Source organism: Hyperoodon ampullatus, assembly GCF_949752795.1.
Source record: "Hyperoodon ampullatus genome assembly, chromosome: X".
NCBI classification, from domain to species: Eukaryota; Metazoa; Chordata; class Mammalia; order Artiodactyla; family Ziphiidae; genus Hyperoodon; species Hyperoodon ampullatus.
In genome coordinates, this window is record NC_136913.1 from 73199411 (window position 1) to 73215930 (window position 16520).

General features: G+C 33.2%; 1 protein-coding gene across 5 annotated transcripts in view; it reads right to left on the reverse strand.

The window, feature by feature from the left end:
* The window catches only part of CHM (CHM Rab escort protein), a gene marked incomplete at both ends in the record, with an annotated part of 181278 nt that overhangs the window by 148719 nt on the left and 16039 nt on the right, over positions 1 to 16520 (reverse strand). For all 5 annotated transcript variants that reach the window (XM_079727338.1, XM_079727337.1, XM_079727334.1 and 2 more), the window contains one exon: positions 9849 to 9915. In XM_079727338.1, the coding sequence (XP_079583464.1) occupies positions 9849 to 9915 (67 nt within the window). The remainder of the gene's footprint in view (positions 1 to 9848; positions 9916 to 16520) is intronic.

Genomic DNA, 16520 nt, shown 5'->3' on the forward strand with positions numbered 1-16520 from the left:
ATTACTCTCTTAGAGCACTACCCTTTTTTCCTTCATAAGCACAATTTATAATATAAAATTTAAGCATGTTTAATGTCTGTTTCCCCCTACTAGGGTCCAAGGTCATCATGAGGGCAGGAGTCATGATCTGTTTTGTTGTTCACCTCTCAATACTTGGGGACTAGCAATACCCATAATCTCATCCGGTTTTACAACTGGTTTCTAATCATAATGTATACATTTCTTGAGAAGTGACAATTCTTGGCAAATTTTAGTGTCTCCCACCTCAGTGCCAAAACATAAAGATGAAAAATGATATAGAGGAAAAGGGGATGTCAAAATAATGTCAAGTCAATGGTGGAGAAACAGTGAATCCAGAAAGTGTCTTTTGAAATCGTGGTCAGCCATAGCTCTACAACTCTCAAGAAACTTACTGGGATGAATTTTCCTAATACAATCCTATATGATCTCATCTAGTTTTGATCAACTATTTATCGGTGTAAAAATTGTTTTTTAATTGTTTTTTCCACTATTAGTACCATAACATAATATTACTAAATAATATCCTTAAATGTGAAAATAATGTGCAAACAGACACGATGATGAGACACAATTATGGCATATTTTCACCTCATCAATTCATTTTATCCTTTCACTCATGCATTCATCCATTCTCATAAAACTACCTTTAATTCCACCAGATACAATACACCACACCAACAGTGGTCTCTCGGGAGTGGTATGTGGGCAGAATGACATGTATATTTTTATGTATATGTGCATGTAATATACAGACATATACATTGCTTAAATCTTTATGACAAACATGTATATTTTTATGATTAAAGGCAAAAAGTTTTTTCAAACAAACAAAAACAGAAAACAAACCAGAGACAAAATAATTGTTTACTTCTCTTTATCACAATTCTTAAATAATTCTTAACTAGACACAGTTGCTAAATAGAAAACAAAAATTTCGTTTGTCAGACCAAAGAGAAATCTAGCCCAGAAACTGATAGACATGTAATGGTGACATCAGTTCCTAACCCCACAAGATAATACTATTTAGATTAATATCCTTCTTTGGTCAAACTATTAAAGTATAACAATGTTTTCAACTTTCAGAAATAATAATATGGTTATTACATAAGACTAAAACATCAACAGCTGTATCTGTGACATTCATTTGGGTTGACATCATAAATCCACTAAATACTTAACAGAATCGGATGTAAAGACTTCAAACACTGAATACTCGTTTTTAAAAAAGACTCTAAGAAACCATGAATTTGGACGAATTCAGTGAGGTAACATCATGATTTTCAATTTACTTAGTTTATTTTCTCTTTGTCTGAAGCAGTTACAGTAGAAAGTAAAGACTTATAGGAAACAAAATAAAACTAAACAATGACATATGATTAGAAGAAAAGACTGATTGAGGATGTGCAGATGAACAATTATTGGTAGAAGCAGATTCTGTTCAAGTGTAAACTTTTGGTCCTGTTGCACCTCCCTCCAGCAACTTCAAGATTAAAGTAAATGCCAATCTCTACATTCTGAATTGCTAATTGCTTTTCTAAATCACAGCACCTATTCTCGAACTTTCACATGTCAACAGCTCATTAGTATCTACTGTAAATGTAGTTCTCTAAAAAGAACCACAGATTTTACATTTATTTAGACAGATCATTGGCACACAAAAATAGGGCTCCTTCAATTACAATTTGGCAGAAGTTAACTTTAATTTAAAATCTGCCTGTGAAATTTATGACAACACAGCAATGAAATGACTATTTTAAATGAGATTAGCTGCTGTTGATAGTGATAATGCTTGGATAGTGCTTATAAATCAACAGAGGTTGTACTTAGGATTTTATAATGAGTCATTTCAGAACCATCAACTATCATCACTTAAATGGTATATAAATGTAAACAGTGTCAGGAGGTTAAAGTACTAAGTTGATCTTCACAAAATCATGAATGTAATGCATACACATAAAAAAACTCAAAGTACATTTTTGCCTGCTGTTATTCCTACAGCTTTTGTCTCAGTTAATATTTAATGTTTTAATATAAGAAAGACTTTAACCAAGATTAGAAAAACAATACCACTCAACAGTTCATCAGGATGAAATAATCAGTTCAGGTCACTATTCTGCTGGCTAACTACATAAACCTTCCTGCAAAAAAAGAGAGAATTTTACCTAATTCCTTATCATAACACTTAAGTTTATTGAGGCACAGCAGTTACACAATCTCATTAAAGTCACTGACTTTGTGAATTTTTAAATTAGAGAAAAAGAAAAATATCATAAGGTGATTTTACAAATATACAAATGTGGTAAAAATTTGGGAAAATATCCTTTTTCCCAATATTAGAAATTTATAAATAAAAGCCATATGTATATGGATGTCCACATTTTGCTTATACAGGAAACTGGAAACAGCCTCAAATACAGCAGTAGAGAATTGGTTAAATAAACTGCAGTGAGTTTGTATGAATAAAATAAAATATAGCTCACTACAATTAATTGGAAAATCACATTTTTGGCAAGTTAAAATGTTGTTTAAGTATAAAACAAAAAAAAAGTACATCTTCCCAGGAATGCAAGAATTTTTCAATATCCATAAATCAATCAATGTGATACACCACATTAACAAATTGAAGAATAAAAAACATATGATCATCTCAATAGATGCAGAAAAAGACTTTTGACAAAATTCAACATCCATGTATGATAAACACTCTCCAGAAAGTGGGCATGCAGGGAACATACCTCCATGTAATAAAGGCTATATACGACAAACCCACAGCTAAAATCCATACTCAATGGCGAAAAGCTGAAAGCACTTCCTCTAAGATCAGGAACAAGGCAAGGATGCCTACTCTCACCAATCTTATTCAACATAGTATTGGAAGTCCTAGCCACAGTAATCAGACAAGAAAAAGAAATAAAAGGAGCTCAAATTGGAAAAGAAATAAAACTGTCACTGTTTGCAGATGACATCACACTATACATAGATAATCCTAAAGACGCCACAAGAAAACTACTAGAGCTCATCAATGAATTCAGTAAAGTTTCAGAATACAAAATTAATGAATGGAAATCTGTTGTATTTCTATACACTAACAATGAACTATCAGAAAGAGAAAGTAAAAAAACCACCCCATTTACCATCGCATCAAAAAGAATAAAATACCTAGGAATAAACCTACCTAAGGAGGTAAAAGACCCATACTCAGAAAACTATAAGATACTGATGAAAGAAACTGAAGAGGATACAAACAGATGGAAAGATATGCTGTGTTCTTGGATTGGAAGAATTAAAATTGTTAAAATGACCATACTACCCAAGGAAATCTAAAGATTCAATGCAATATGTATCAGAATACCAATGGCATTTTCCACAGAACCTGAACAAATAATTCAAAAACTTTATGGAAACACAAAAGACCCCGAATAGCCAAAACAATCTTGAGTAAGAAGAACAGATCTAGAGGAATCATGCCCCCTGACTTCAGGCTATTATACAAAGCTACAGTAATCAAAACAGTCTGGTACTGGCATAAAAACAGACACATAGATCAATGGAACAGAATAGAGAGCCCAGAAATAAACCATGCACTTATAGTCAATTAATCTACAACAAAGGAAGTAAGAATATACAGTGGAGGAAAGACAGTCTCTTCAATAACTGGTGCTGGGAAAACCAGACAGCTACATGTAAAAGAATGAAATTAGAACATTCTCTAACACATGAAAAGATGCTCAACATCACTAATCATCAGGGAAATGCAAATCAAAACCACAATGAGATATCACCTCATACCTGTCAGTATGACTATCATCAAAAAGAACACAAATAACAAATGTCGGAGAGGATGTGGAGAAAAGGGAAGCCCAGTAGGAATGATACGTGGTGTTCAGAACTTGGTTTCCAAATCCCATTCTCAAATACACAGAGAGAGGGTTCTTGGAAAAGTGGTTGATTCTAGGGCTAGAGCAGGGAAAACACAAGATGAGGCTGGAGCATCTTGCAGTGTCAGAAAGTAAGGAAGTGCTCAAACAAGGATAGGATATTTCACAAGGACACAGGAACCAACTGGAAGAAACTCACAATGACCAAAGCTGGAACAATTTGAACAACAAAATAAACAATGGTAGTATGAGATTATAACCCCTAGTATAAAATAAATATCTATGAACCCACAGTGATACATATAATTTAATAAATAAATAAATGAGGAAGAAGAGACAGCTCTTATTTACAGAATAATTGCAATAAGTAAGTGAAGATGGAAGAGGAAAATAGAAAATGACCATTAGGCAAACATTAGTGTACCTTGGGGGAGATAATTTGAGACTATTAACAACTAAATGCAAAGTGGGATCCTGGACCAGAACCTGAAACAGAAATATAACATTATTGAAAAAAATCAGTGATATTCAAATTAGGTCTACAGTTTAGTAGTTAGTATTCCACCAATATTAATTTCTAAGTTTTGATAATGGCACTACGGCTACATAAGATGTTAGCATTAGGAGAAGCTGAATAAAGTATATACAGAACATCTCTGTACTAATTTTTCAACTTTACCACAAATCTAAAATTTGTGCAGAAAATCTTAATATTTTAATGCATTTAATGTATTATAATGTTTATAAAATTTACACACGCAGGCAGATGCTCCACTGTTTGTCCTTTGGCTTCATATGCCACCACCACCCCAAGCGCCAGAACACCACTACAGTTTGAGAAGCAAGATTCTAATTTATTCAACAGTAGAACTTAATTGAGAAATAAGCAAAAATACAAGGTAATGATTTTCTACTGTGTCTACAAATTAGAATTAGTTAGAATAATTCAACTAATTGGTTTTTAATATATACAGGTACATCAACAACAAAGACAGTGTGGTATATTTCAAAGAATGTTGGAATAGGAATAAGATCTGAGTTTTTCCCCAGTCATCTGCTTGTTTGACTATGGGCAAACCTCAACTTTCTCATCAACAGATAACTCCCTTCCAAACTACCATGAATCTACCATCTGTAGATGAGCAAGGACCAATGTTGCACTGAGCATATATGAGGTAATTCTAAATTCCCATCACTAGAACAGTGGCTTGGCATATATAATATTTATCAAATATTTATTTAGGGACTGCTGTATTCCAGACCTCTCAGGCACTGGGGATATAAAGATGACTAAGACATAATCTCTAAGAGTCTAATAGAGCCAAGAGATCTATAAACAATAATAATACTGTGTGAAAAACATTATAAGAACGTACAGAATACTTGAAAGTAGAAGCAAATAGAAAAAGTAATACTACTTGGATTATCAAGGAAGACTAGAATACCACTAGAAAGTGGTATACTAGCTGTGTCCTAAAGAAGGAGTACTCTATTCGCATAGAATAGGGACCAGCATGAAAAAAGGCATAAAGATGTGAGAGAATACTGTATACTTAGAGAGAGTACAATGATGGGATACTGTTGAAGCAGGCTGTAGGCGGAAGGGGAAATTTCTATGAGAATTTACAACTGCAAACTTGAACCACAGGTGATTATGGTGTTCTAATGCATACTACTCACGTAAACCAAGAAAACCTCAAGCCTAGAAATTAACATACAAATTGTTTTGAGCCAGTGTAGTAGATGATGGTTCCCCAAAGTTGTCCATGTCCTAATCCCCAGAAGCTGTGAATAAGTTATCTTATATGGCAAAACGGACTTTGCTAACATACATAAATAAAGTATCCTGAGATGGGAGGAATATCCTACGGTATCCAGGTAGGCCCCAATGTAAACAGAAGGTTCCTTATGAGGGAGGCAAGAAGGTCAAGGGCAGAAAAACAAGGTAGCATGATAGAGGGTGAAGTGAGGCTCTTGAAGACGGAAGAAGGGGCCATGAGCCAAGGAATGAGGTGGCTTCTAGAAGCTGAAAAAGATAAGGAAACAGATGCTCCCCTGAATCCTCCAAAAGGAATGTAGCACTGCCTGCCTACAACTTGATTTCAGACCCGTAAGATTCATTTCATACTTCTGACCTGCAGAACTGTAAAAGAATAAATTTGTGTTGTGTTAAGCTACAACATTTGTGGTAATTTGTTGCAGCAGCAATAGGAACTAATATGGTCAGTAATAGCACTAGCTGACCAGGCAAAAGTAAATGCAAAACCACTTAGTACGAACATACCCCCTCAAACAGGTCACACAGCGTTCCCACAGATAAAGCCCCACTAAAGAAAAACTGGAAATTTTAGGGAAAGGAAATAAGAGAAAGTACTGACCCTGAAGATGGAGAGAAAATGACAAACAGCAGTATTAAACCTCAAAGAACTTCACATAAAATACTTCACGTGTTTTAAAAAAAAAATGAATTGAAACACAAAGAAAGAACATGATGGCTTTAAAAAATAACCCAACAGGACTTCTAGAAATGAAAGTCATTGAAGAAAATGATAGCTAGGATAAATAGAAAATTAGACTCATCTAAAGACAGAATTAATGAACTAGAGGTTTGCAAACTTTTTCTATAAAGGGCCAGATAGTAAATTTTTAGGCTTTGCAGACCACACAGTTTTTGTTGCAGCTACTTAGCTCTTTGACTTTGTAGTGTGAAAGCAGCCATAGTCAATATGTAAACATGTATATCTGTAAGTATGTAATAAGCATGGTTGTGTTCCAATATGACTTTATTTAAAAAAAAAAAAAAAACAAGTGGCTGACCTGTGGGCCATAGTTGCTAACCCCAGAACAAGAAGATAAAGCTGAGAAAACTACTGAGAATGCTGTATCAAAAGGTAAAAAGATGAAAAATATGAAAGTGACATTAAAAGACATAAAGGATAGAATGAAAAGGTGCAATTTATAAGAGAATTTCCAAAAGAAAGAAGAGAGATGTTTGAAGAAACAGCTGAGGGTTTTCCCACCAACAAAAGGCATAAGTCAGCTGATTTCAAGAAACAAAACAATTTCTGAACAGTATAAATAGAAATAAAATCCACACCTTGACAGATAAGAGGAAGACTATGTAACTATAAAGACAAACAGAAGAATATCAAAGCAATCAGAAAATAAAAAAGAGAATTCACCTACCAAAGTATGACATTTCTCAACAACAACAAACAACAGTATTGTTAGAGTAATATAAGTTAACATTTACTAAGGGCTTACTATGTTTCAGGCACTGTTATAAATCCATTACATTGATTATTTTATTTAATCCAATAAACAATCTTATAAATTACTATTATAACACACTTTAGATCAAGAAACTGAGTTACAGAAAGATTAAGTAACTTGTCAAAGGTTACACACCTAGTAAGTGAAGAAACCAGGACTTAAACCCAGGTATTCTAGCTCAAAAGCCCATATACAACTTCCCAGTTGGAGCCAAAGCACGGAAAGTTGGTTGAAATGTAAAAGGTACCATTGCTATGGAAAGTAGTAAGGCAGTTCCTCAAAAAATTAAAAATAGAATTACTATATCAATCCTGGGTATATATCCAAAAGAACTGAAAGCAGGATCTTGGAAGATATATTTGCACATCATGTTCATAGCAGCATTATGCACTATAGTCAAGAGGTGGAAGCGAGTCAAATGTTTATAAACAGATGAATAAATATAGCGTATACATACAATGGAATATTATTAAGCCTTAAAAAGGAAGGAAATTCTGACACATGATACAAAATGGGTGAGCCTTGAGGACATTATACTGACTGAAATAAGCCAATCACAAAAAGACAAAAAACGTATGATTCCAATTATATGAGGTATTTGGGAAGTAAAATTCATGGAGACAGAAAGTAGAAAGGTAGTTGCCAGGGGCTGGGGGGAAGAGGAATGGAGAGTTATTGTTTAATGGGCATAGAGTTCAGGTTTGTAATATCAAAAGTCCTGAAGATATGCTACAAAACAATATGAATGTACTTAACACTACTCAACTGTATACACTTAGAAATAGTTAAGGTGGCAAATTTTATGTTATGTGTTCTTTTTACCACAATTTAAAAGTTATTTCAAAAAAAAGATATACTCCAATAAAGATGTTAAAAAAAAAAAAAAAGAAAGCATGGTAAGGTATGTCCGTGGAATAGAGACATATGTACTACTGTAGATGTAAAGCAGAAATGAAAGGGCTATGGAAGACTGAATCTAACTATGAAGAACCATAAATGCTAAAATGAACAAAAATGAGAAAATATTTAAACCTGGCTCAGAGCAGGAAAACATTCTATAAATCAATACCTAGATGTATCTAAACTCTCAAAATCTACCAAGTCTGAGGCTCTAAAATAGAAGAAAAAAGTTTTGTCACTTTGAAATACTATGTATTAAGGTATAAGTTCTTAAAATTATCAAGTCTTTCTAATTGATTCACTGTTTATCGAAATTAGATTTAGCTTCTTATATTCCTAATCAAAATTTACTTTGTAATATCAGTAAACCCTATGTGATTTATAAAATATTCTTCATTGTGTGAAGATCTCAGGTTTTAGAATAAGAAAACACAAAATAAATTTGCATTTAAACTTAGACATGCACTAGCTGGGTAAAGTTAGAAAAATTACTTAACCTCTCTATGCCTCACATCCCACCCCCATTTGCTAAATTGGGATAACACCACACTCCTCACTCAGCTGTGATGAGAGTTAAATTATATAACGTGTAAAGAAACTGATATGGGAAGTAGCTTACAGTGCGAGCACAACAAATAACTTTGGGAAATTTAAGATTTTATTTTCAATTTTAGGTTAATTAACATTATCAGAAATAAATTTGAATTTACATTCTTATTAAGCCTTTTTAAAGCACACTGGCCCAGTACCTCAGCTTTCAAGGCAGCAAGTTTTTCAGCATGTGAATCCCTATGTCAAAAAGGCTGAATTAAGGCATTAACACAGCAGTTACACACGTGATAGTGAAAGAGAATTCCAAGAGCAGGACTTGAGAACAGAAACTAATTTAATTTAGAAATTTCATCCAATAACTGAGGAGTTATGTTTTGAAAATAAATCTAGAAAGGGTAAATGAACTAATACCACTTTTGGATTCCTACATATTTACAATGGGATAATATATGAGAAGGCACTGTGGACTATAACAAATCTTGTTATTCTTAGTATTCTGACATTCTGAAAAACTTGCAGTTACTATCAAACAGGAAATATAAAGTCATTATTTCTTGTTTCCTTTCTACTCCTATTTAATGAACAATTAAAGGGCCAAAATGCAATGGTCAAAAGCACTAAATAGATAGGCAAAAAGTTAAGGGTTTGTTTCAGGAGGAAGGGAAAGATTTATGCTTTATCTTAAACTTGAATTTTCCATTAACGTCCTTTTTATCATCACATTTAAGGAAAGAGGGGAAAACAAAATTCTAGATATTCTAGATTTTTCTAATAGTTTAAATTTTGATGAATTTTAAGGAAACCACATACTCTTATCAGCCGATTTTTTCAACAATCAAATGCAAAGCCTAAAATACAACAGCATATACAGGTTTTACACACCCACACAGGTATATAATTAAAAGGTCAGGTGTGAGGTTTCCAAGCCTCTTGGAGAATTACCATTTAAAAAAACAAAATCACTCGTGAAAAATAAAATTATGGTACATTTGGTTTATGCTCAAAGGAAACAGAACACTATTTCACAGAGTATAATAGTAAAACCTGTACATTATATATTTCACATGTTTTTGGTGAAAATTAAACAATTCCAATTATTTTCCTAACTTAAAAAGTTTATATAGGACGTATATATATATATACACACACGTGTGTATATATTTAAATTTTAATTTTGTATAGAGGTATTTAGGAAGTATCAAATGCTACCATTGATAAACTTACGAATCAACATGCAGAACCCTCTGGCCACTTCTTGAACATGCAGCCGCAATGATGGATTCAGGCAAACCTATAAAAACATACACCTATATCATTTAGAATGTAGAAATATATATATATATATATATATATAAAACACAAAAAATGTTCATGCCGTTGCTGTATAGAAGAGTTTAACAAAAGAGGCTCATTCTTGTATTCAAAATTATAGTTTGTATTATTATGCTGTTGAATGATGTTTCTTAAACATATACTACTAATACTGAAAATTTTATCATGTGCAAAAGAGGTTTTTAAAAATCAAGTACTTAAATTCTTTTTATCTACCAATTACCATAAATGAGCAACTGTCAAAATATTGTTCATATAGCACTTTGTTATTTAGAAACTATGTTCACACACTAGCTCATGTGATTCTCCCAAATGCACTGAGAGAGAAGGATCTGCATACACATTTTAGAGATGAAGAAGAAACTAGGGTGCAAATTGGTTAACTTGCTGCCCAATGCTTTAAAAAAAAAAAAGTTCTTGAGTTTAAATTTTAACCCAAATCTTAACTCCAAGCCACAGTGCCTCTTTGAGGGAATGGCATACATTTTTCAGTTTAAGCAATAGGTTAACTAATTTAAAAAGAGGCCATTTACATGATATATTATTTTACTTCTGGTTAATACAGCAGTTTGATAAGAATATTACTGTTTGGGAATTAAATTAAGCCACACCATAAAGTTTGTTATCGTAAAAGGAAATATATATATATTACTACTACCAGTACCAAAAAAAATTTCCTAAAGATAACAATTTTATAATAAAAAATTCAGATGTTCAGCTACATCAGCTAGTTAATACTCTATGTTGTAAATTCAAGACTCTTCCATAACTTTTTATCATAAGAGCTACCATTTCAACAGAGGCTATTAAATCTTTTATATCAGTCCGATGAACAAAGCATGTTTTGAAAGTTTAGTGCTGCTACTGTTTCACTACAATGAGATACCCCGGTCCTCTTGGATTTTTACCTAGTAGAAAAGAAATAGCATTCTTCTGGCAAGGGTTTAAACTACACACTAAGTGTCAAGGATTTCAAGAAAAGAGAATGATTATCTTCTTTATGTAAAAAGCAATATGCATATGGAAGCAACTGATGTAGTCAATCTGTAGTTAAAACCACATTAAATAAAAGATCCAGCTGCATTCATGGAAGAACTAGAGTTTTCTAGTGGTGAACACTTTGTGGGTATAAAATGTTTGGTTCAAAAACGAAGTTCTGACCAAATGTACTGAATATAGCCATTAAATATCAATTATTGGAAATAAGCCATCATAAACTTGCAACCTTAACTTTGGATATAATACATAGGAAAAACAGTTTGTGGTGTAGGAGGAAATAGAAGGAAGAAAGGAAAATTCTAAATAGTTAAGCATACTTAGTTCTTCAAACGGTTAAAACTGTATTGTTCTAATGTCTTTTATCTTAAGACTATCTGAACTTTTTATATCTAAAAGATAACTTTCCTTATTAATGAAATGCAGTCACTATGGTACTGTAAAAGCTGCTAAGTGGCTTAAAAAGGACAATAGCAAAGAAATATTCAGGAAGCAGAATTAGTAGTATGTTTACGTGTGTAATAATGACAGCATTAATAATACACCACCAAACATCAGTACAGGGCTTTATGATTCACAATGCATTTTCATATACATCATCTCATTTATTCCTCATTATAACCCTGGGAAGCAGGCAGTATTATCCATGTGAAAAAAATGGGATGACAAATGTTAAATAACTTGCCAAAGATCAAGTAATTCAGTAATTCGGCATCACAAATTCAAATTACCATGGTAAATTCACTCTCTCCAACTTGGACAAGAGTCTGAGAATGAGGATGTAAGGGCAGGATAGCAACGTAATGAAATGGGCATGGTCCCAGTCAGACAGAGCTAAGTTTGAATCTTAGTTTTGCTACTTAACTAGCTATGAGATCTCAGGCAAGTCACTTGCCTTCTCTGAGCTTTTGTTTCTTCATCCATCAATAGGAATATCACCATCTACCTCGTAGGGTTGTTCAGTTGTTAGCAGAGGTTACCTGCTCTATAAAGAATACCTACTTTTATTTTCTTCAGAAAGATATTTTAGAAGCACTACATTTTTACCTAAATACTACTCCAAACATACACCTATTTTTACCAGATGCCAACTCCAATGGCAAACAATAATAAAATTACCCTCCTCTATTTGGATCAAATTAGCTGTTACTTTGGATTGCGATCAACACTGTCAGGAGTCCTGTCTCTGCTGACAAAGCAAAGCCAAGGACAGGTTTCAATACTGAACATGATTTAAGTTCAAATTACATAAAACCAAAATGATTATCATCTGTGTTTTCCCTTAATATTTCCATGCAGACATCCCCTCAAGTTCGTGAAACTGATAGGCTATTTCTGTGTTAAATGGTAAGGGCCTATTATCGTCATGCTTTTTTTTTTAACTGTGAATAAATTTTAGTAAGTGGACAGTCATGCAACTACCACCACAATCACGTTTTAGAACACTTCCATCACCACCAAATTTTCCTCGAGCCCCTTTGTAATTAATCCTCATCCCTACCTCATGCCCCAGGAAACCAGTTTTGCCTTTTCTAGAATTTCATGTAAATGGAATCATACAGAACAGTATATATAATTTTTTTTCTGGATTTTTTTTTACTTAATATGATACTTTTGAGATTCATCCATGTTGTTGTATCAGCACTCCATTCTTTCTAGTTGTTACTAATCCATTGTATATCATCATTTTCTTTTTTTATCTGTACATCAGTTGATGGGCATTTGGATTGTTTCCAGTTTGGGACTATCATGAAATAATGATACTATGAACATTGATGTATAAGTCTTCCAGTGGTCATATGTTTTCATTTCTCTCAGATAAATACCTAAGAGTGGAATTGCTGGGTCATATGGTAAGTGTATTTTAACATTTTAAGAGACTTCATTTTTTGAAATGGCTATATAGTTTTGCATTCCCACCAGCATTGTATGAGATTTCCAGTTGCTCCACACTGTCACCAATTCTTCTTATTTTTAGTCTTTTAAATCTTACCAACTCTAGCGTGGGTATAGTGGCATCTCATTGTGGTTTTAAGTTGCATTTCGCTGAGAATCTTTTCATGTGCTTTTTGACCATCCATATAGTTTCCTTTGTGCGGTATCCAAGTATTTTTCTCATTTTATTATTGGATTGCTTTCTTATAATTGAGTTGTAAGAGAACTTTATATTGTCTGGATACAAGTCCTTTTTCAAATATATGCCTTATAGGTATTTTCTCTTTATCAATGGCTTACCTTTTCATTTCTTGTGTTTTTGATAAGTTAATGTTTTAATCTTTATGAAGTCCAACTTACTATATTTTCTTTTACGATTCATGCTTTTTGTATTCTATGTAAGAAACTTTTACTTGTTTCAAAGTCACAAAGATTTTCTCCTAAATTCTTCTAGAAGATTTACGGTGCTAGCTCTTAGATTTAGGCCAATGATCTGGGAGTATTTTTGTTTGTTTATGTTTTTTTTATTGGGGTATAGTTGTTTTACAACGTTGTGTTAGTTTCTCCTGTACAGTAAAGTGGAGTTTCCTGTGCTATACAGCAGGTTCTCATTAGTCATCAATTTTATACATATTAGTGTATATAGGTCAACCCTAATCTCCCACTTCAACCCACCCCCACCCTTTCCCCCTTTGGTGTCCATATGAGAATGATCTGTTTTGACTTAAATTTTGTGTATGTTATGAGGAAAAGGTTTAGGTACCTCTCTTAATGTCTATATCCAATTATTCCAGCATGATTTATTGAAGACTATTTCCTACCTTGGTAACTTTATCAAAACTCAATTGACCATGTCAGTGTGGGTTTGTTTCTGGACTCTCTGTTGCATTAATCCATGTGTCTATCCTTATGCCACTACCACACTGTCTTGATTATTGTACATTTTACGGCTAAGTCCTAAAATCAGGTAGAATAAGTCCTCCAACTTCATTCTTTTAAAATATTGTTTTGGCCATTCTAGATCCTTTGAAGTGCTGCATCTTCAATACGCTTTAATGTTATATAATGCTATACAGTTTTATAGACAAAGAAGCCACAGACACATAGAGGTCTGGACAATTTGTCTGACTTTACAAGGTTGGGTTTCCTGTCTCTTTGTGGCCACAACTCACTTTCCTACTGGAATGTCAGGTTCATAAGAGCAGGGACTGTGTATATTTTATTCACCACTGAATTCCCAGTAAAGCAGCGTTTGTGGTAGGTTTTCAACAAATATGTGTTGAACAGAAGATATCTTCATGCTTAGAATGATTAGAACGACAGACTAATAATACAGTTAATAATGTCTTCCTGGCCAGGATTTCATATTTCTTCCCACCCACCGAGTTCCTTGAACAGAGGAGGCACATAGTAGATTCTCTATAAATACCTGTTTAAGGAAAGAAAAGAAGAAAGACATACAATAATGGGGAAAGGGAAGAGAGAGAGAGAGGGATAGAACAGACTGTGATAGGTAGTGAGGGGGAAAAAAAGATAAAGGCAATGCCTAGCCTAAAAGAGCTCAGAGTCTAAAGAATAAGAATTTAAAGGGACTGAAATAATAAAGGTAATTAAAACTGTTAGGGGAACACAAAGGAAAGAAGCATTCCCTCTGTAGAGGAGAGTCATGGAAAGCTCCAAGGAGCAGGGGACACTAACCAGCTGGGTCTTTCAGATCTGTAATAACACAACTGAAAAGTGTAGAAGAAAAAAGCTGAAGGAAAAGGGAAAGTTGAAGGGAATATTCTTGGCAAAGGGTGAAGGAAGAGAGTACCAAAAAGTGATGCCCAAAAGAGTGGTTGGAGCCAAACTTTGGAGTCTGAACTTGAACCTGTAAGCAACAGGGAGTCTAAGATTTTAGCCATAAGAACAAGATCTAATCAGTGTTTCAGAAAAATAACTCTAGGCACAGCACGAAGGATGAGTTTGCATAAAACTGGAGCTTTAGGTTTCACTTTTTTTTTTAATTCTTATTTAGGAAAAGTTAACATAATTAAACTTTTTGGTCTTACATATAATTTAGCAAAATAAGTAAAACAACTAACTGCTTGTTTTGCTTAAATTAATATTTATAAGCTCAATTTTAATACCTTTTAAACCCTTGACTAATTTCAAAATAAAGCCTTTTTTTTTTAAACGCTTGGCACCATAAAAAGTGAACGACTTAGCTTCTGAATCATTACTCAAATTCACACAACATCCTTGTGAGGCATTTATATGGAACATATATAGGCTTATTACAATGAATTATACAGTCTCTCCCACAAGGGAAAGCCAGACATGAGTTAGAAACAAATAATCAGGGTTAAGTCACACAGCATTACACTGGAAACACACTGTAAAAAATGTGAGTACAAATATACAAGGACAATGTTTTCAACTGTAATATAGGGCTAATAATATATCTCATAGGGATATAGGGAGGAATAGGTTAAAAAATGATATAAAACACCTTACACAGTGTCTCCTAGCACGTCGCTGACATTCAATAAATATTGGTTCTCTTCCCTTCTCTTCCTACCCCTTCAATAACAAATCTGAAGTTACCTGAAGTTATACTTAAGTTATTTGAAGGGAAAAAAACTACCATTTGTTTACTATTGACTTAAGTTATCCTCAAAGATCTAACAACTTAAAATAGTTTTTTGAAAAGAAGTCCAATAGCCTTTTCTATACATATACTATAGGGCTTTTCCAGATGTATGCTACAGAAGTTCATCAAATACTTAATATCATTTAAACATTTCACACATTAAATATGATCATTAAATTTATTAGTGAGGCTGTTTCAAAGAACTCTGCCAAAGGATTGTAGGAAAAATGTATAAATCTGATGCAAGATCATCAACTTTTACTGGCAAGTCATTTTTATCAAACACAGGTAAATACTAGGTATTACATTAGCATTTCATAACAGCTTGTAACAGGGGAAACTGAGGTTTGTTACATTACGTCCTTCTCAGTTGAGGTTCTGTTATAAAGTTGGCAACCAGAAAAAATATATTAGAAGCTTACAGAATGTTATATGATCATATAACAAACACATAGTCCCAGCTCTATGATTTTCCAAAACCTGTCTAGATAAAATAAAGATGTTTCACTATCAAACGAAGCTAATCTAAAATCAAGCCCAAAAAGGTATGAAATTAGCGTTTTCAAGAATCTTATCTAAAATATTTTATAGGAACGAAACCATTACTTATTCATTTTTCAAAATCCCCTTTTAATCCAAATCCTTAATGTTGAACCTCATCACTTACAATTAAGTTTACAACTAATTTAGGTTAGCACTCTATGGTCTATTCTTAAAATTGTATTAGTATCTGGAATTGATTTTTTCCTAACACTATACTTACATAAGATAAACATTAAATACTTACACCACTCCCAGCATATCAAACAATAAATAATAGATTCCCCTGACAGGACTTTGATGACCTGGCAAAGCCTGAGTGCTTTCAGCCCAAATCATATGAAATCATAAATCACTCTTTATTTTATAGAACATTTCAAAATGGATTCCTGCTTTCTACCTTGAAAGTCATTTCATGTGTTATTTATAACTAGTGAAGACCAGAATGGAAAGAAAATTAC